Source organism: Aythya marila (assembly GCF_965140915.1).
Source record: "Aythya marila genome assembly, chromosome: 2".
NCBI lineage: Eukaryota > Metazoa > Chordata > Aves > Anseriformes > Anatidae > Aythya > Aythya marila.
The window spans coordinates 127,589,875-127,611,232 of NC_139043.1; the positions used below are offsets into that span (position 1 = coordinate 127,589,875).

Here is a 21,358-nt window from a genome sequence, read left to right on the forward strand (position 1 = left end):
TAATAGCTTGGTATTAAATGGGTAAAGCTGCTTTTCTCTCATCTGTAATTAAAGATAATGAGGGGGAAAGGTGCAGTTCATGGAGAATGTGAGTCCCAGCAGGCTATGCACCACTTCATCCTCATGCTCTAGTGTAAAAAGAAGCCTCGCTCCAGTGAAATGCTTCAAAGATGACATTTACTTGTGTTATTTAGGTGCAGAATACAGACTTGTGTTATGTATTCAGCTGTGGTCCTAGTTTAGCTGCCTCTGAAATGTTTCAGTATGTTCACAAAGGAGAGTCTTGCCATTGATGGAGCAGTGCTGCAAATGGCTGGGGAACGTTACCTGGAGAGCACCTTTAGCAAAGCAAAAGGAACCAAATTCTATGACAATTTCAGAAAATAACCCATAAAGCTGGTAATTGCAGCTTCTTCTTTAAAAATGCTAAAAGCTGCACAACTTTTAAAGGCTCAAGACCAATATTTTTACCTGCATTAAAGAGCACAGTGCTGCTATATTCATGGGAGTTCCAGCTTCAGTCTGCAGTCAATTTAAAATTTGTGCAGTGCATTTTGAATCTTGACAGGATTGTGGCTTTGGGGGGAATAAGGTGCTATATAACACAAAGGAGACTTAAAAGTTCATTTCAGATAATGAAGTCAGCACAAAATGCCTGCAATAAATAAAATTCTGTCAAATAATGCAGATATTAGGACATACAAAAGCAACTGTCTACAAAGACTAAATAAAACATTTGTTAAGAAAAACAAACAGAAAGGAGGCACAAATTGAAAAAAAAAAAAAAAGGACAAAGCTTCTTTATTGTGTTTTATTCTTTCTATCTGGCTACTGAATTTATATAGCATTTTCAATCCACCAAATTTTTGCAGGATCTTTAAATTAAACTAATTTCATTGCAATGTACCATTTCCCATTTGACATCATTTACAAGGATTTCCATTAAATTCAAAAGTTATTTGCAAATATATTAACTGGAGAAAATGGCAAAGCCTATTTCAAAAGCTTTCAGAGAATACAGTACAGAATCTTAGGATTTTCTTCCGCATATAAACAAGTAAATATTAGGATACTACTGTACATAAATAAAAGTTGTATTTTATATTATTGACGTATGTTCTTACTTTTAGATAACTGCCTCATACATTTAAGTAACATTTTTTTTCTTTTCCTTTTTTTTTTTCCCCCTGACATATTTACATAAAACGTGTCTACATTTACAGTAAATAACCATAATTACCTACTGTGCTTTCAGCAGCCAAAAGCTGAATTGGCTAGAAACATCAGATGAAGATTCTTCGAATAATGGTATGACTAAATTACATCAACTTGTGTATATTACTAGAAAATGTTGAAAGGAATTTCATGGCATTTATCAATTTAAAAAACGCAACTTAGTCTTGGATCTGAACTGCTCTAACCGTAGTATAAGCCCTGCAATTACAGCCAAGCTACAATTTATGGAACATACATTCTGCAAAACTACAGTATTTTGCTGTCTGCAGTGCTGTTAATAAAACCATATTGATTTCAGAAAGGTAGCAAGCCAAATAACCAATCGTGTAGCAAACAAGCCTCAGCAGTGCCAGCTTGGAAGTCTGCATGCACTGACTCCAGGTTTATATATTACAGTCATTTCTTTGAACTGCTCTCGCTACCTGCAGATCCAAACCGCACAGTTTTTTTAACTGTATCCACTCCGAGACAGCCAGAGACAGCTCTAATCCTCTCTTTTCAGAAGATCATGCTGGTTAGAGGATGTTTTGAAGTTCTTCAGTGACCAGAAAATCAAATAGTTGTCCAGAAAACACAATTTGTTGCAAAAACGTTACTTAGGAGAACATTGCTAGAAAACCATTTTACTGATAAATATTTTTTTCCATTATAAAACAAGTTAAAATAAATGAAAGTGTCTGTAATTACAAATACTTATCCACTATGTTCTATGTAGGCAATGTTCCATGCGTACAGCAATTTTGTGCTGAAGCTCCTACAGCACCCAATTTAAAGTGAATCCTACTGAGGCAGGAGTTTAATAACAGCCATGGGAGATAATTATCCATATAACAGACTCTGCATTGTTTGTTGTTCCTATGGAAGTCATATCAGTTCACTAACATAAAAGAAAGAAAATTCACTTCACTGAAAATACAAACAGAAATACATTAGCACCAAACCAAACGTTCTAAACTTTTAGGGTCTAATCCTGCACTCTTACCTCATGCAAATTATTACTTTTAAATAAAATAACCTGGTTTTGATTTGATTTTATTTTTTTTTTCTCAAAAAACCTCTGTGGAAGTCCAGATCTGCAGGTGGATGGAGGTACTTACATTAGTGCACCCACCTTTGCCCATTTGGGGTTTATCATAGAGCAAAAGCATGTATTTATAGTTTATTTTCCTTTCATTTAAGCTGATAAAAGGTTGGGAAATCTACATGACAGTGGGGCAAAGAGGGCTTGACCCTTCCTCTCTGGGCTGAGGGAACACTGAGAATAGTAAACAGCTCCACCCATCTCTTGTGCCATCCTCTGCAACTTGTCCCTTGACTGCAACCTCCTCTACAATAAAAACCTTTAGGAATAGGTAGTCTGTGATATGGGTGAAGCACAAAAGAAACTTAGCTACTTTTCCTCTGACCTCTCTTTTCCTAGTAGCTGCAGTAGGCTCTGCCTGTCCTGCCCTGACACTACATGCTCTTCTCTGGGCCGGCACTGACTCTTGGCACACCTCAGACTAGCAACACCAGGCAGACTGAGGAGGAGCAGCTCACACTTCAAAGCTCAAGGGGTTGGGACTGGGAAGGCAAGGGCCATTCCAAAGTTGTCATCACCACAGAGCTGAGACAGGTCCTGCATGAAGGTGGTCCATCTGGAGCTCATTTGAGGTCTGAATTTGCCACACGGGTAGGACGTTCGGAGGAGACTGGTTACGTGACCATTCTCAAGCAGCCTCAGAGATAAAGACCAAGTTTAGTATCCTCATGCCTATGAAAAAGGAGGTTCTTGTGCTCTTAAGCATTTTTTTACTAATGTAAAACAAAACAAAACAAACAAACAAACAAAAAACCAGTTCATCTCTTACTGTACATCTTTCTGTGTCAGCTGAGTGTTTCTGAGCTATGGTACATTTTGCCTTGAGAAAAAGCAAAGATCTCCACAGAAGTCTGCAGGACAGGATCTGATTTCCCCAAAATGTGTGACTTCAGAGCACAAGTCCAGGCTTCTAAACCCCGTTCAGAACTGTGAAGTGATGCAGTTTCTGTGCCTGCTGGACAGTGGCCAGGTGCTGTATTTCATCAAGGACAAAAGAGAGAACCCAGACAGTGATGGCTGAGCATGACGGGGAGGAGCAGTTACATAAATAAGCAGATAGTCCAAATCCAACCTATGCTGAAAGTTAAAATATGAATGTCTCTTTGTAGACATTAGGAAGTCAAAACACCAGTGTTGCCTTTTTTTTTTTTTCTTTTTCTTTTTTTCTTTTTCCTCCGTAAGTAATAAGATTTGTAAGGCTTTAAAACAATACAAGATTAAAATCACAAAGTTGGTAACATTGCCTTGTAGCGAAAGGGAGGCATCCTGAAAGCTAAACCAAAACTTTTAAAGTCACGTTTTACATACATTGTAAATCTAAGCAGGTTGTTGCATTATCTTAAATTATGAGAAAAAACATAGCTGCCTTCTAAACTGAACAAAGGTCACATTTTATATTTTCAGTAACAAATGTTCTAGTTAAAATTATACAATTGAATTTGTAGAGACGGAAAACTTGCCAGGCAGTTATAAAAATAAATGAACACAATAAATGAAAGACAAATTTAGAAATGTGTATGGCAAGAGAGTACCACATACAGTAGACAAGCTGCTGTGCAGTAACAGTGAGCATCTTCACTTTTACAGAAACATCTTTACTTTTAGGCACTTTGCTGTTGTGGTTGTAGTGACAGTCCTTCTGTCCAGTTTGAGACAGAAGATGTCCAGAAAACAAACCCCACAGCTCAAAAAAATCAGAACTAAGCTTTGTGTTGCCTATAGATTGGGTAGGCCAATGGATACTAATTCAAAGATACTCCACTCACTTGCTATGTACATTGCCATATGAGCAGGGCCAACCAAGTGTAGAGCATGGAGATGTTCTAGTGATTCTGCCTACAACATCTCATCATATAGAGTTAGATTAAATATATCTACATTGTGTAGACCCTCTCTTGATGACCTATGGCTTACATGTAAGTTTAATCAATGGGAACTTTATATCACAATAAGCTTTCAACTTTCTGTTGTCCATAGGAAAAGAACAGTGTCTGGTGTATGTGATACACTAATGCACTACTGGAAAAATATTACCTGGGCAACTGATTTGTTTAATACTTTTTGTTGAGGATATATGAATGCTGAGCGTGGGATCTTTTGTATTGACCCAATGACATGGGGTTCTCCCTCCTTGGAGAAAAGGAAAACACTGCTTTTATCTCTGTGATGCTTCATCCATAGCTCTTATTCTCAGCATAATCCTCAACATGTTGATAACTGGCTAGTTAGCAAAGGATATAAAAATGCTTTTTTTTTTTTTTTTAACTTTTTTCCTTTCCTTTCCTTTTTTTTTTTTTTTTTTTCCTTCTAAGCTTGAGATCTGCTCTGGCTATGTCTTCAGCCATGATCATCCCAAAAGACAGATACAAATGAACTTCAGCACCAGGGTATGATATCATATTAACATTATGATAATTATGCTTCCTGCTCCGAGAAAGAGATTTGCCCTTGAGAGTCTTCAGCACACTATCCCAAGAGCAGCCATCAGGTCGAGCATCTTTTGCATTCACCCAGTTCTCAACAGACTGCACACACCAAGTTGCTTGTGAGGCACATACCAGCCTTATTCAGGCACGTTCCAACTTAAATAAACAACACTCATCTGAAATAACTGCTAATTAACCAAATATCCTCTTTGGAATTTGGCCCAAATCAAAATGTTTGTTGCAGAAATAGATTTCTTACAGTCATCTTGTGAACAAATGCACACACACAATTAAAGACAGAAGAACGTCCTTGAGGAGCCAAGTGTCTAGCTGCTCTCAAGCCAACGCACTTGGCCTGAATGGCTGCTTCTGAAAAGTATTGCCCAACCCAGGCTTGTTACGTGATGGCTTCGTTCTAGTTCTTTGTGGGGTGAAGAAGAAACAGGGAAGCCCTGTCAGACTTTTGCAGTCAGAGCATCACAGTTAACGCTCAGTTCTGTGAAGCAGAAAATGCTAGAGAGAACACTTTATGTCACAACTTTACATGTCAGCTTTCAGAAAGCACATTGAAACCATTTATCCAGCATCTTATAAAAGCACCATTGAAAGGTTGAACAGAGAGCACCGTGTACACAGAATTTTGATCAAGACAACCGAGAGGAGCTGTTCAGGGAGCCAAGGAGAAGTACACAGCCCAGAAGAATCCTCACAAGACAGATTCCTCGGAGGCACAATGCATGAGGGATTGGAGAACAAGGCAGCTGACCCTCAGCCAGTCGCTATTGTGGGACGGCCCAGTTTTGGGTGACTGATACATCTGAATCCCAGCACCCACTCCTCTTTTGCCATTCCCCTCATCCCTGCCCCGTGCAGCCTGCTATGTGTAAGCAAGCCTGTAATTGATACTAACACAAAGACTGAAGCTACCAATTGTTCACAGCTGACATGGACACAGACCACAGCCTCCCTGATTGCTCACTGTTGAAAAACGTAGGTTCTTCGAAAGAAGACTGATCATGCTTATTGCAAAGCTTAGTTACCGTAGCTACATTACTGGGCTTTCTAGAGGAACTTTGTGAGAGACTATTGCTAAACTGAGGCTAATTGAGGTCCTGTATGTTTGATGTGTCTTTATAAAGCTGTTACCAACTGTTCCCAAAGCTGTTTTCCCCACAGATAAATGGGGGGAACGCGCCTTCTAGTTTTGTGTCAAACAAACAGTATGGAAAAAAGGAGTATGGAAGTACTAACTACTTAGTAAAAAAGGCACTATAGCTGATCTAACTGTGGTAACTAGGTACATGCCTGTGTACAATATCCTTAACATTTATTTTGCTCTGTGACTGAGCAAGCAATTCTGCGCTTGTCATGGTAGAAAGGGACACTACTGGCTTCAGGATGGGGATAGAAGTCCCACGGGAGATGGATTCAGGGAAGAGATGTCCAAACTGCATTTCCCATTTCTACCATTTCCCAGAAGGGAATCAGAAAAGACCTTTCTAGTAGTGTAGTTACAGAGACGTTGCAGCTGCGCTTGGCTTCACTATGTCAATTTGAAGTGCGATCTTCTTACACAGTTGTGCTAACAAATGGAGGTAAAGAAATAAGCCTGTGAAGTTGCCCCAGAAAAGATCATCAGGTAACAAATAATTCATTCTTGGTGTTGATATTTTATTTACGGGTGTGGTGAAAGAGAAACAAATAGCAGTGATGAGACAAGTAGAAGAGACTCCTCTTTCTTTATAGCAAAAATAATGTATTTGAAGATTGCTGCTGGGAAAGTATTTCCAGTGTATTAGTGAAAAGGAAGCATTGGCAATAGCCATGAAAGAACAGATCTTACTTCTGGAAAGAGGGAACTAAAGCAGAAGCTTTATTTATTTATTTATCTTAAAGTGATGTTAATTGCTCATTTAAGCACCTTGGACTGAATTCTAAAACATTCTTCTATAGCATTAGACTACATAATGGAGATTACAGGGGAGCTATAACACTGCCCCCTCCGTGTGTCCTTGTTCAGAAGGGTAATTCCTTTCTTCGGCTCCCAAAACCCAAGTGTCAGGAGGTCTCAGGGGGTGAGGGCAGGTGCTAACATTGCAAGCAGCAATCCATAATCTGACCGCCTTCCCCACCAGGCTGAGGGTCTGGTGGGCTGGAAGCAGATCCCTCCTGCAGTGACTTCAGAGAAGACTGTCGTGGTCAAAGCCCCTGAATGTGGCAAAGGACAGAGTGGGGGTAGCAGCTTGCACTAAACACTCTGCAATAAACACTGGCTGTGTTACTGTGTCATCTGTCAAGAGCTGGAGGCGGAGAGCTTGAGGAGATGCAGATAAAGCACCCATCTCCACCTCGTGACTGATGGAGGGGTAGAAGGAAAAGATTAAGCTCTTGTTTCTAATGTCCAAGATCAATTCACATAAGAAGGAAATAAAACCAATTTCAGACCCTGTCCACCACTCAAGATTTGTCTTGTCCACAGCAGCTGTTCTGCAGAGGTTATGAGCAGCCTGAGAGTGGCAGAAATGGGAAGGAAGGTGCCAGCACCACGGCACATCAGCGCTGAGTGCCATGCTGTGTGAGGCAGACTGAGACAGCAACAGAAAAAGACAGGGGAAGGGATTTCACTGTGAAAAAGGGAAGTCTGGGGGTCCCAAAAGGGATCAGAAAGGAAGGAACGAGCTGAGTCGGACATCCCTTCCTCCAGTCCAGAACTCATGGTTCTGCTTTGAAAGACAGCAAAGTGTGACCAGACAGTCCTTCTTCTTCCTTAGGCTTGCTGATGTTGGCTTGGGGTACTTTTAGAGTGATGCTTGATTTTCTTCTTTTGCAGCTTAAAATTTTGCAATCTGGAGTTCAATGTTTTTCTTTGCTATCATTAACTGCTATTATTTTTTTTATTTTTAAACTGATCTTGAAATTGCATCTGGTGAATGTGACAAACCTCATGTTGCTACTGTTTCTCCAAAAGCAGTCATCCATGTAACGAGAAAGACAGCCCTTAAGGGATAACTGCATCCTGAGATGTGTTTGGGAACCTCAGGAGTTGTGTATGTCTCCCACTGAGCTGCAGGAGTCAGACTGAAGACGACATACATAAACGAGTACACCTGAGCACGAAGCGGGCAGCAAACACATAGTTAAACCTCCAGAAATTCTCCAAACTCAGCACAGAAGACCTTGTGATACGTGAGGCATTTTATCTTTGGCCTGAAACAGCATGAAGTAGAAGGAGAGAACAGTCAAAGGTGAACTTCATGAATTCACATTCGAGGGAACGCTGCAAGGGGAGGAAGACCAAAGTCAGCTATAAAAAGCACTGCAGTGAAGTGGAAGAAAAGTCTTTGCTGCGGCTGTGAGAGCATGGCAGCACGATCAAGATAGCTACAGACTGGTCTGTCTGAGCTGCTTTTCCTTGCAGGAAGAGAGCCCCAGCTCAAGTGTGCTCCATGGCTGTGCGAGGTCAGGCTCCACAAAGCTTCGGTCACTCTGTGGGCAGTTTGCAGGCGAGCGCTGCTCCTCACAGCCATGCTCCTTACAGGCTGCGCCATAAACCAGTACACTTCCTTCAGTTATAGGTATTTCTAACAAATGTGTGTACCCAGGGCTGTGTTTGCCCTGTACAGTACCAAGTACCGCTGCGCGCTGGCCAGTGATCCGAGAAGGACCCAGCCTGATATACCAAACCTCAGCACCAAGAGAGCTGAAGCTAAACCCATTCTGGGCTGCTATGCAATGAGACACTCTCAGTCTACATACTGCCTGTTTTGCATTAAAAATAAACTACTCTTCAAGCACATGCCAATATTATGTATGCGAATGTTATGTGAATGCTACCAAATTTGGGCCGTAGCTTGTCCTTGCTTACAAACCACGCGTATATGTGTGTATGCACAGGGACACGTGCACAGATGTACACGTCAGTGTGTACAAAGGCATATAATGAAATGCCTACTCTCTACTGTTGGACTGTTCTTGTATTATCATACTATTCATCATTGCACTATTCTTGAAGAAAACGAGTATCAGTCCAGTACCTGCTTATTTCATCTGCGTACTGTACTTTTTTTTTCTTTCACTAGTAACAGAATAACCTGGTACCTTTGGAAAGACAGTGGCTTTCAAACTGCTTGTCAGAGCCCCAGGAAGTTTGCGGTCTCCCTTAGCTATGACTCTCCTGCTCCTTTTGGCAGAGGAACAAGGATGACCAATGGCAATTCCAGAAGAAATCCACTCTCTTTTCTACCTCTTTTTTGCCTTTTTTCTTTTACACAGACTGAATTATTTTAAGCTTAAAAACAGCAAGGCATGGTCCACATCCCTGCTTAAGAATATTAAAAAAAATAATATAGCAATTGTTTGTTTACGTACTTCTAAAATAGGAAAAAGATGTAAAGGAAAAAGAAATAAAACCCAAGGAAGGAATGGGATTCCTCTGGTTACATAAAGCAGTAAGGTAATCTACAAAAACTTCAAAGATTAAAAATATGTTGTAAAAATGAAAAATATCATCCACCCAACACAATACAGAAGTTTTCCTATATAATACAATAGATATTAAAATATTTTAAGTCTTTAAAAAGGGCAAAATTCTTTAAAAGATGACTCAACACTATTAAGGTTAGACTAAACATTATGCCAACACATTCATTTGTACAACTTCTTGCAACATGACAGTCGTCTGGTGTGTGTATGTGTAGGTACATGTGTGCACACGGGAGGGACACAGTGAGAATGCTAGGAGTGTCACTTGCCATTTAAAAGCAGTATTTCACAAATAATTAAATGAAAAACCCTACAAATACCAGTACACATCTCAAAATACTGCAAGTCACATTCTACAGCCCCGACATTAAAAAAAAAACAAACAACAACAACAACAAAAAACAAACAAACAAAAAAAAAAACAAAAAAAAAAAAAGGAAAGAAAGAAAAAAGCCTACAGAATTAATTCAAGTACATTTGGGGTAGGTCCCTTATGAAGTGAAGTGACTGTTATTTGCACTTTAGTTGTAATGACAGTGGAAAGGACACACCGATATCCTGACTCCATCTCAGCCCCATCTGGTTGCAAGGACTGATTTACAGCATGCTCCCAAAGACAAAGAGGTTAGCACACCTTCACGAAGTGGATGCCCGAGCTTGAATGAAGAATGATTCTTGAAAAACACGTTGAAGAAAATGATGTACAATAATCTTCTAAACTGAAAAGCTAGCTTTGTGTAAAGGCAGTCTTTTTGGTATGTGATCCTATCAGGACGACAAACATAGCACTCCTTCCCAAATTCTGGCCATCTTGGAACTAATAATAAAAAGGTAACAATAAAAAATAAATTTTCCTGTGAGCCTCCGTCCACCACCCAGAACAACCCCATGGATATCACACCCAGGCTGAACCATGCACGGCTTCTTCACAATTTCTATTCCATACTTAGCTTTGTTCCTCAAAATAAGAAGCGATCCCCTCTCCTTGTCTCACATGTTGTTTTGAAAACACCAGCAGATAAGATAAAGGCTGAAATCTGGCTGCCAGAGTAGTTAAAGTCTGGTGACATCCCTGTGGTGCTGCAAGTCCCCTATGCTCTCATAGTCATTCTCTCCCGAAAGAGCAGTGTGGTTTGTGTTAGGCACAGACAAGGTCCTGTCTTCTTCTTGGCTCACTGCCTGGATAGCTTCATAGTCAGGCTCCAGCTCCCCGTTGGGTCTGTCTGCTGACTGAGGCACAGTGGTAGTACTGAGGGTGTTTTCAAAGTCCTTCACACTTGCATAGAGGCCACTGCAAACAGACGGGGACCTTTGAGATGTGATTTCTTGAATACAGGTGTATGGAGAATCCAGTGCCTTGATGGCCTGTCCTGGCTTGCTCACTGAAGAGTACATGGCTGAGATCTAGGAAAGGGAGATACCCACTGAGTGATTAAGCATGGCATAAAGCTTGGGTGCCAGTCTGCCCCCCTCCCACCACCAGTATATTGAAAGACAGGACCTTCCAATAAATACATTGCCTTACTTACAAAATTGCTTTTCTTGCATGCTTTTATAAATTTATTATTTCCTTCAAAAAAGAATGATGACATTTAGATAAGTAAAAGTTATTTGAATATAAATCCCTGCAGGCAATTCAGATCCAGGACTGGCTTTGTGAGCAGGAGCTCTTGCAAGCTTTGCTATGGTACTGGAGCCAACTTGGGCTGAATGAGACAGGTATCAAAGAGATGATCAGGTTCAGCTGCTGGAAGGCAAAAGGATGCTGCCTGACCTTTGCTCTTTCATTGTAATGGTAGCAGCTACCCTCCAGCTTTTACAGACACTGCAATAGGACAGCAGTTATTTCTTGGTTTTATAGGTGCAGCCAATGAGGGACCAAAACGTGAAGAGAGCATTAAAAATCAGGAGGAAAATCAGAAAATAGCAAATAGTCAGTGCTGGCCTTGATGTGCAAGGTTTGTTCCCTTGGCTAGCCTGCACCTGAGCTGCACCTCAGTCACTGCCTGTCAGAACTGAAGACCAGAGATTGGTACCTCCCAGCTGCTGCAAACACAAGAAGGAGCAGGAATTTCTCTCCTTCTGGCTCCACATGGGGTGGGTAGAACAATGAACCCAACAAGGGTAGAGAAACCTTCCCAAAAGTAAATTTCTAATGGCACAAATTGTATAAGCAGTATTCTAGAAAAGCTCTCAGAGGAAGTGGTACGCCCAAATTGCTGCACAAAGGTGGCCCTTCACGAAGAGGTGAAGGAGAAGCCCACGTCCACGTGTCCCTGTGCTCCTGGCTGGTGCCCGGTGCATCCTGACTCCCTCTGCCAGTCGATGTGCATAACTTCCCTCTCGTGGGCCACAAGGCTGAAATTTTTTGCTTTGCTTCTCTGGTACCTAGCATTGTAATTGACATACAGCTCCTCTGCTACATTTGAAGTCTTTCCTCCCAAGCATGCAAGACCACCATGGATTTGTATCAAATTGTAAAGAAGCACTGGATATGGTCACGAGCAATCTTATTTCTGTTTCACTTTTCTATCTCTGTTTCAATCTCCTCAATTTCTTTGACTAACAAACATTTAAAAGAACAGTTTACGTTCCGATGCTTTCATTGTGCTTTTCAGCCCCATACACTTTGAATGGGAAAGGTAGGGCACGTTTCAAACTTCTTAAGTAGAACTTGGCAACCAAACCAAGGAGCTGCCGTAATGATCAGCTAATTAGTGTCTCTCATTATTTTCAGACACCTTTTTTTAAGCTTATTGGCCTGACAAAGCCATATGCTAGAATACTTCTATTCAGAAATTTATAAATACTTCTATTTCAGAAATATGACAGTGCAAACTTTGTACAGAAAAACTTCAGCTTTCATTTTCCCTTCAGACAATTTTCACCTTTCTTAGATCCTGCTTAATCACGCAGAGCTTATGCTAATTTCTGCCTGAAAAAAGGTCTCTAGCTAGTTATTGAATTTCATGCAAGAAACCAACCTCATCTTCTGTAAGAGATGGATCTTCCTCCCGAGACTTGTAAGACATCGAACTATGCCTCTGTAAAAAAGGAAGAAAGAAAGAAAAAAAAAAGGCTCATTACCAGTCAACAGCGTGGAACCTGCAATAAAACCCTCACATTACAATCAATACATTGTATTTTATGGTCATTTGCTCACTAGTTCCATTTTATGGAGCTAATATCCAGCGTACATCTCTGGAGATAACAGCCCTGAGGTTAGTAGAGCTTTTTAATGTATCTGCTCTTGTGCTGACCTAAAAGGGGCAAAAATAATGTAATGGTTAAAACAATCTCTGCTGCGCTGTACCCCTGCCTTTAAACTTCCAATGAAGTAAAGTGTCTGCAGAGGCTTTTGAACAATTAAAAGCGAGGTGCTGTGAAACACTAGCCAGCCTTCTGCTTGATTTTCAGATACACTCCTAGATTACAAAAGAACTCACTGAGCTGGAGCCTTCCTTACGATTACTGTCCTTCCTTCAGCGAGGTCTGGAAGCTCTGCAAGGCAGCGACATTTTCCTCCACCACAAATTGTAGCAACTATGCCGAGGTGCACTCACAACCTTCAAAGCTCAACATGAGCCAGCAATGTGTGCTTGCAGCCCAGAAAGCCAACCATATCCTGGGCTGCATCAAAAGCAGCATGGCCAGCAGGGCGAGGGAGGTGATTGTCCCCCTCTGCTCTGCTCTTGTGAGACCCCACCTGGAGTGCTGTGTTCTGCTCTGGGGCCCCCAACAGCAGAAGGACATGGAAGTATTAGAGTTAGTCCAGAGGAGGGCCATGAGGATGATCAAGGAGCTGGAACACGTCTCCTATGCAGACAGGCTGAGGGAGCTGGGGTTGTTCAGCCTGGAGAAGAGAAGGCCCTGGGGAGACCTTACAGCAGCCTGCCAGTGCCTAAAGGGGACCTACAGGAAAGCTGGGGAGGGACGCTGAGTCAGGGGGAATGGATTTAAACTAAAAGAGGGGAGATTTAGATCAGATACAGGAAAGAAATTCTTTACTATGAGGATGGTGAGGCCCTGGCGTAGGTTGCCCAGAGAAGCTGTGGATGCCCCATGCCTGGAGGTGTTCAAGGCCAGGCTGGATGGGGCTTTGGGCAACCTGGTCTGGTGGGAGGTGTCGCTGCCCATGGCAGAGGGTTGGAACTGGGTGGTCTCTAAGGTCCCTTCCACCCCAAACCTTTCTGTGATGCTGTGATTCTGTGACTTTTATGTCAAGCAGGGCCCTGGCTACCTCACAGCAGATGTACAAGTCCTCCTCACCAGGGCAAGCAGACCTTGCCGAACTCCTGCCCCACATTTTGGAGTTTTATGCAAAATTTCCACTTAAAATATTTCAGACCTCCTCCAGTACAGACCAAGATGGAGAAGTAGAGCTATTTTTAGCACAGTCAATTAAATATTGCTTCCAGAAATGTATAAGACATACAAGATATATTTATTTATTTATTTATTTATTTATTTATTTTCCATAAAGACTCATTACAACAGATTCCTTCCTTCTTTCATTTTTCTTGGTGGTTTAATTCTGAAAAATTCCAAACTTCAGGCTCCTCATGCAGGTCTCAGGAAGACTCTGACCCAATGCACTCTGAATCCTACTCCTGGTGGAGCTTCCTTTAGGCCTACCATCTTTAACTTCTGTCTTGCTGGCTGGAAAATCTACGCTTTAACCTGTGGTTTGCTCACTCACCAATTAAAAAAAGAAGTTCAAATGCATTTTGGTGTAGCCTTTTATTGAATCTGCAATACTACAGATGCTCAGTTTATTTGTTCTCGTTTGCGGGACATGTTTTGTCTTGAGGAGTAAGTTTTTAGTGTCAGCTTTGACCATTAAAACAAATATGTGCTAGAAAGAATCTGCAGTGATGTTATTTTCTCTAATCAGTGTGTTTGTAAGCACCGTGTGCCAGGATCCCTTCTACCGTTTCCCAGTCCAGTATTGAGAAACATCCCCAAGTACTGACAGTCCTGTCTGTTTCCCTGGTACACAGTGTCCTTTCTTCTAAATGTGGAAACTGTGACACATTGATTTTGAAGGATATCATCATCTTGGAAACAGAAGAAAATACTTGCTCCTAAACACCTTGTACCTAGCAATTTTATAAATTACGTTTGAAGCCTCAACACAAACAGAACAAGTTCTTATTTTCTTTCCACTTTCCTTTTGTTCCTCAACAGCACTGGATTTTTTGCTCGTTGGCTTGGCTGTTGCTCCTGACTCAGGCATCAGAACAAGAACACCATTCTCCTAGGGTGCATTTGCGAAAGATGCTTTGCCCGTCCTCAAGCTGTGAAAGTCTGAAACCAGATGGGCAGCAGCCAAATGTACACACAGAGAACATTTTTACCAGTGTTCCTGGATTTTCTCACTCTGGAAAGTCCTGGATGAAAAAGAGGATCTGTACTGCTGTATCTGTATCTGGAACGCTGACCAAGCAGTGTGCTTCTTCTGGATCCAGCAGGCATTACCTGGGGGCACACCTCTGCTGGTAATGAAACAGTGCCAGGCTCAACCTGTCACACCAGAACTCCTCTTCATGCTGTTAAACTCTGGAGCAGTCTCAGGCTTGGCCAGCCTTGCTCCCTTCCAAACATGACAGGAAGCAAGAAGAGACACCTATGGAGTCTGTTTAACTAAAAGAGTTACAAATCTAAAATACATTTCCATAAACATCTTGTTCTTGGTTGCCACATCTGAAAAAAAACAGGCATTGCTGTGCATTGTGTGAAGAAGCAGAATACAGGGAAAAAATTATCATCACCACAACAGAAAAACAATCCTGCAACCACCTCCACGTACAATGCTGACAATAATGACATTTATATATTCAATCAGTTACCATTTCCAACTCTACTGCAGCTGTAGCTCTCAAGGACAGGACAGGCACACGCCTCAATGCATAATGCATGTACCTAGCAGAGGACTTTGGAAGGAGCTGATGCTGCTGAGGCTTAACTCAGGATGACTTTAGCTCTGAATAAATTTTAATTAGACAAACACCTTTTTTCTGGCACTTAGGGGACTGCATGTGTCATTTCTTGATTAATCCTTCAAAACCTGAACCATTTTAATCAATTCCCAGTCCTTGCAGTCACTGACATTGTATACACGGTGTGCTGGGGAGCTACTGAGCAGCAAATGCGTTTCCTTTGTATCAGTGACAGGGAAATACAATGATTTTCTGGAAGTCTTTTCACACCTGGTAGGGAAAATGTCATTAGTACTGAAAGCTGCTTCTCTAAAAGATTAATTAGAAATTACATGTGGCCAGAATTTGGAGGGAGAGAAGTGTTGATGAATTATTATCGACAGACATATCTTAATTTACTAGTTAACAAGCTCATTATTTTTAAGAATGTGCACTGAAGAGTCTGGATAAACAATTTTTAGATTTTAAGTAGCCTTCCCTTTGTTCACATCGATACTCTAGGGCTTTATAAATTACATGGTTAATCAGTTATTTAACAAGGTATTTTTCTGCCCTCTGCCTGGATTACTGAAGTACTTCAAACAAGAGAACAAACAGAAGCAAGTAACAATACCTCAGCTTTCCTATGATTTTTCAGGTATATATTTACATTAAAATGTTCCATCACACCTGAAGGATTTTTGGAAATTTTCATGAATACCTAATATTATTTCATGACTCAGACTCCAAAATTATATTAACCTGTTAAAATCACAGTTCTATTCTTCACAATTACAAATTATTTCATCAAGTTCTGAAAAATGTGAACTTAACAATTTGTGACAACTCTGTGCAGTGATTCAAAAGCATTCTTGCAATTAATTCCGGTGAAAAACTAAGACTGGTAAAACAACTTGTTGAAAATGTCATTGCTCTGTTTTTCAAGGATTTCACCACTAATTTGTCCCTAGGCTGGGAGAAAGAATAAGCCACTGAGAAAACACAACTTTTGGCTGTGATTTTACCAGGTAGAAGTTCATTACTCTGTTCATGTGTGACAAACAGAATTCAACAAGTATAAAATCTACAGGTTGATAAAGTCTTTGCAGCTTTTATGGCTGGCTTAATGGAGATTAGTACTTATCTTTTGTGATCCTTTTTACATAGGAATTGCTGAATATCAGCTACAAGACCAAAAGTAGATCTTATGTTTCAAAAGTCTACAACTTCATTCTCTCTCCCTCTCTCTTTTTCTGTTCCTATTATCTCCTACAGAGGGAGACCAGATGAAACTTCGAGCAGATGCATAAGATGCAGTTAAGTGGCCCAACAGAAGAGAGACATCTAAAACTAAGGCACCTAGCAAAAATGCCTCACTCTTCCATCCACAAATCTAGGTTTTACTAGAAAAAAACAAGCGCAAGATTCTGAACGATATATGGTTGTTAACAAAAGCACTGGATACCTATTTTAATTTCTCCTACAAGTATAATACCATTGGATAAAGAAGCAGAGGCTTCCTATGTAACTTCTGGATAATATTTGAGAAAAGATTTATGAACAGCATGCTGCAAGGATCCTACATGTAGGTTCCAAAAACATGAATACATGTTTTTACTAAAGTGTAATGCTGTACCATGATTTTTCCTATTTCTATATTTTACAGTCTTGCATCGATTTGAGTGTGCTTTTACTTTTTTTTTTTTTTTTTCTCCATTTCTTGCCATTTTTTTGTTATTTAAAAAATATTCCTCTGCCCTGTGTGTTCTGTAGTGATTGTCTGTCTGTTTGACAAAGACAAGTAGTATTTACCTTCTCTGGTTCACTTGCTCCTTCTGTTCCTTCTCCTTCTTCCACTTCATTTTCTTGCACGTTCTCATTTTCGTCAAGAAGTTTCATGGGTACTGGAGGGGGAAGCTCATCTTCTACATCTGGTGTGTTGTCAAGAGGGCTTTCTGAATTAGCACTTTGGCGACTTTTTTTATTTCGGTCTACAGACGCATATTCTGCTGATTCAATTCTGCACTCAGGAGTCTGATCCTGACCTTCAGATGCCATCAGTGAAGCTGCTGACTTTCTGTTGCAGCTTCTTTCCATGTTGGCTGCTGCTCCAACATCTTTGATTTCCTTCACAGTTTCATACAAGCAGTCCTCAACTATGTTCTCTTGAGAGGAGCTGTCTTTTAAGACTTCGTAAGGCCCTTCCATTCCAAGACCTTGATCATTTTCTGCATTTCTAGCTGAGATGATGGTTTCCATGGTATTGTTAGGGGGAATACTGGGTAGCTCCCGGCTCTGGTGACATTTTATGGATTTTCCAAGACTGTCTTGTGGATCTAGCAGATCAGAGACAGATGTTTGTACTTCTTCATAAGGCTGGATACAGGCAGTTGTACTGTCCTCTGAGAGCACTAGAGAAAATTATAAAGAAGTATTTAAAACAACCGCATGACTAAGAAAGCTGAATGCAATTTGGTATTCTCTACATTACTCTGTTTCTGTGTCTTATTAAAAAGAATAAATGACAGTAATGCCTGGAAATGCCTAATAGTCATCATGTTTTCAGTTTAGAAAAAGCTTTCAGTTACAGAGCTTTCTGCACTCAACTGTTAAAATGTCATTCTGACAACATCTTAAATGCTTTGTGCACCCCCAAATCGCTTTACAGAGCAACGGTATTCACAATAAAGACAGGTTGGGTGGGCAGGTGCAGGCAGGCACTTACTTTCAGCTGGCTTATACTTGAATTGGTTATGTTGAATGCTTGCAGACTGTTCAATAGTTTCAGATGGGGAACACTGCTGGGAAGCCTCAAACCAATTGCATTCAAAATATCTTGTGGGATTTTCCTCTTCCCATTTCCTCATCCTTTGTAATCAAAAAAGAAGGCTGTCCTGCCTTCTCCCTGCCCAGCCCTCACCTTGTTCAACACACTGGCCAAATTCTCCTCTGAATCACACCTTGCCCAGGCTTGTTAAGTCAGCCTCACTGCACGCCACACCAGGAGCTCCTTATTGGAAGGCTGTGCTGTACTTTTCCTAGTCTCACACCACATAATGTAGGTTGACAACCTACTAACAAGCCAGCCATATGCACAAAAGAGACGAGTAGACTTCAGAAAGTAGTGTTAGGCAGAACATGTTATTTTAAGTAGCAGAAGTGGGCCACATGTCACTGTCACAAAGAGAGTATCAGGGACTGAAATTTATGGGACCTCTCATCTTACAGTGCACACATGTGACATTTACCTGCATTCAGGGATGTATACGTGGGTACATACAAGCGTGTTTCGGATAGTACATGATGTGTTACTTTATGAGACACCATTTCTTTGAAAAATCACTTCTGGACAGCTTTACAGTACAGTTCCTATGGTGTTCTCTTGGAATAATCTACCTATTCTTCCATTTCCTTTAGCGTGTTTGACATCATGACAACAAGTGCTGCTGAAGCAACCAGTGCCACTAATTTGGTGGTTGTCACATATGCTTCTCTACCTTCAGCACTGGACATGCAGACTCACACAACAGCTCCTTTAGGAGCTGTAACCTGACAGAAAAACTCAAGTTGGAATTTCAGGCATGAGATGGTAATCATTGTCTGAATGGGAAACATGAGGAGAAGAAAGGGAAAACATCTTTCTCCATTCGCTTGCATCCTGCACCTTGAGAGGAAAAAGTCACATTCAAGGTGTCCTGTTCACTCCTCAGGATGCCTGTAGACTTCCTGAGGAACTTCAGGACCAGCCTGGGGAAGCTGGAACATTTTCCCTTTCTGGCCATGGCCCTCAGGGACTTCTGTGCTCTTCAAAGAGCTTAGTATAGACAAGCAGCCACCAACAAAACTCTGACAAGTTGGGCAAAAGAAAAAATAGTACATTTGATGGTGCTTGGACTCGATGATCTAGAGGTCTCTTCCAACATAGAAATTCTGTGTGATTCTGTGATTCTCCCATAGCCCTGCCCCTGCTTAAAAGGCAAACAGCAAAATAACTTTTAACAAAAAGAATATTTAAAACATAAAATAAGAAATTAAAGCAAATTGTTTCCTCTTCTGTGAAAGGGTTGCTACACAAATTGTAAGCTGAGTAGTATCTGACAGTCTAAAACCTGTCTGATAGTTGACAGCATGCCTTTCAGGAGCAGCTTCTGACAGCTGAATGTGTGGTGACTGGTGGCAAGCAGAAACGCTTCCCCCTTTCCAGAGGGCTTTTCCTTGTGCACTGAGTCACTCAGAAATGTGAGCGTACCCAAATGCAACAAGTCAATGTACAGGAGCTGTGATGAACCACAAAAACAAAGTTTAGAAATTCCTTTGGTCACTTGTCTCCGAGGGGTAAAGATTTAATAGCTCAACCTCCAGCTTCACAGTTAGGTTGGAGGAGAGCTGGGAGGAGGGGATGCAGCCCCCGGTGCCACGGTGAGCATTTGGCTCCCAGCAGCGCTGAACCCAGAGCACGTTTTATTTTTAGGTGCAGCTGAGCAAAATATTTTCCAGTGATACTTGACTTTCAATGTATGTGAATCACTTTGAGTGCTCAGCAAAGCAAAGACTGAGAAAAAAAAGGAAGCGTTGCTCACCCTCGCCATTGCTGAGAGCCCCGTTCTGCTCACTGCTGGGGGGCGGCTCCGTGGCCGAGCTCGTGATGGAGTGGCTGAACACCTCCTTCTCAGAAGGCTGCAACACAAAGCAGTGGGATTTAATCAACACATGGTCAGAACGCATGTTTGCATGAACAGAATCACAATGAATTTCATTCCCATCTCAGGAGAGAGACTGACTCACATGCATCACTGGCAGGAGGGTAAAATCAGGCTGATTATACTCAAACAGATATTTATGTGTTTACAGATGTTAAAAAAAAAACAAATCTAAGTGTGTCCAGGGTGGTCTCCCTTCCAGACTTTATGGTAATAGAAATTACCAAAGCTTCAACCAGTGAGAAGACAACAGCTGACAAATGGGTAAACTGCACTTGCACTGCAACCCGAAAGAATGAAAAAGCAGGAGATACGGAGCGACAACACAAAATGCAAATTATTGAGATCAGCAGAAGTTGTCTTCCTTTTCCTGTCCTGAAACTTTTAAAATTTCCTGTGCTTAACAGTCTCTAAGCTTCTGATCTGTTTTTCAGCCTGCAGTATTTTGCAAGGGGCGTGATGCAAACCAACCCCGAGACGACACAAGCTGCCAGGAATAAACACTTACCACGTTCATCAGATTTTCATGATCTCCATTCTGATGTTTGGACTTCTTTTCCCTTAATGAAGAGGCAACACAAAAAGTTACTCCAGATTACACTATTCCACAAATGCCAATCATTAATAGCTTTTACACACCTGCGGGGAGCAGAACTGTGATTCACCACAATATTACAAATTTCGTAACTGAAAATTATTACAGGGACAGGTAAGGTTTCTGTGTAAGGTCACCAGCAAGATAGGGTGGTGATGAACATATCTGAAGAGGTACAGCAAACACACACAACCTTTTTTCTTGTTTAAGGAAAGATCACAAGAAGCAGCAGAAGACACCCACAAAATTCATCCTACTTCCACTCAGGATACTAGTTATAATTAACAATAACCACGAGCAGCTCAAGAAGGCCTACAGATTACATAGCAGCAGAGACTTTTCAAGATGAATGCTGCTTCAATTGTACTTCATGGGGCTACCGGTATGGATCGAATTTCCCATTTCTACCGTTTTGGAAATAAAACTCTCATTCTGGCAGGTGTCTCCTAGGCAGGACAGACACTTGTAGGATCCTACCCTTTAGAGAGGCTGAACTCGAAGTCAGCAGTGTTTGTGACTCGGCCTCTTCGAGCTCCCTTGGTTTTTAGCTCTCTTCTCTCTGTGAAGGCCTGACAGATCATATCTACCACTGTGGGGTGAGTGCAGGTTGCCTGGCTCCCTCTCAGCAGGGCTGAGCCTCAATGTTTTGAAAGAGCCTTGAAATTTGAATGAACAAAGTCAGTAGAAGGGCTTGTACTTGTGCAATCTCTTGTGGAGAAGAAAATAAGGATGGTATAAGCACAAACCATTAATTAATAGCACTGTCTGATTCTTAATCATTTTGGTCTGGATCAATTCCCTGGTCTCCAAGAACAGCCAAAGCAAAGCTGCAATACATAGAAATTATTTTCCTTTCCTTTCCTTTTTGCCTATGCTTTTCTGTCCTGTTCAGCCCACTTCACTTTCTCAATTGATAACAG

At 41.3% G+C, this 21,358-nt stretch overlaps 1 protein-coding gene across 4 annotated transcripts in view; it reads right to left on the minus strand.

Annotated features, from left to right (window-relative positions):
• Positions 1–512: 512 nt before the first annotated feature.
• PAG1 (phosphoprotein membrane anchor with glycosphingolipid microdomains 1) overlaps positions 513–21,358 on the minus strand; it is a 109,110-nt gene continuing 88,264 nt past the window's right edge. For 3 of the 4 annotated variants that reach the window (XM_082754288.1, XM_082754287.1, XM_082754289.1), the window contains 5 exons: positions 20,352–20,403; positions 19,724–19,820; positions 16,956–17,554; positions 12,210–12,269; positions 4,597–10,629 (listed from right to left, as the gene is read on the minus strand). In XM_082754288.1, the coding sequence (XP_082610414.1) occupies positions 10,279–10,629; positions 12,210–12,269; positions 16,956–17,554; positions 19,724–19,820; positions 20,352–20,403 (1,159 nt within the window). In that variant the 3' untranslated portion in view covers positions 4,597–10,278. Of the gene's footprint in view, positions 3,291–4,596; positions 10,630–12,209; positions 12,270–16,955; positions 17,555–19,723; positions 19,821–20,351; positions 20,404–21,358 lie in introns of those variants that run through there. The other variant, XR_014316997.1, reaches the window with a different exon arrangement.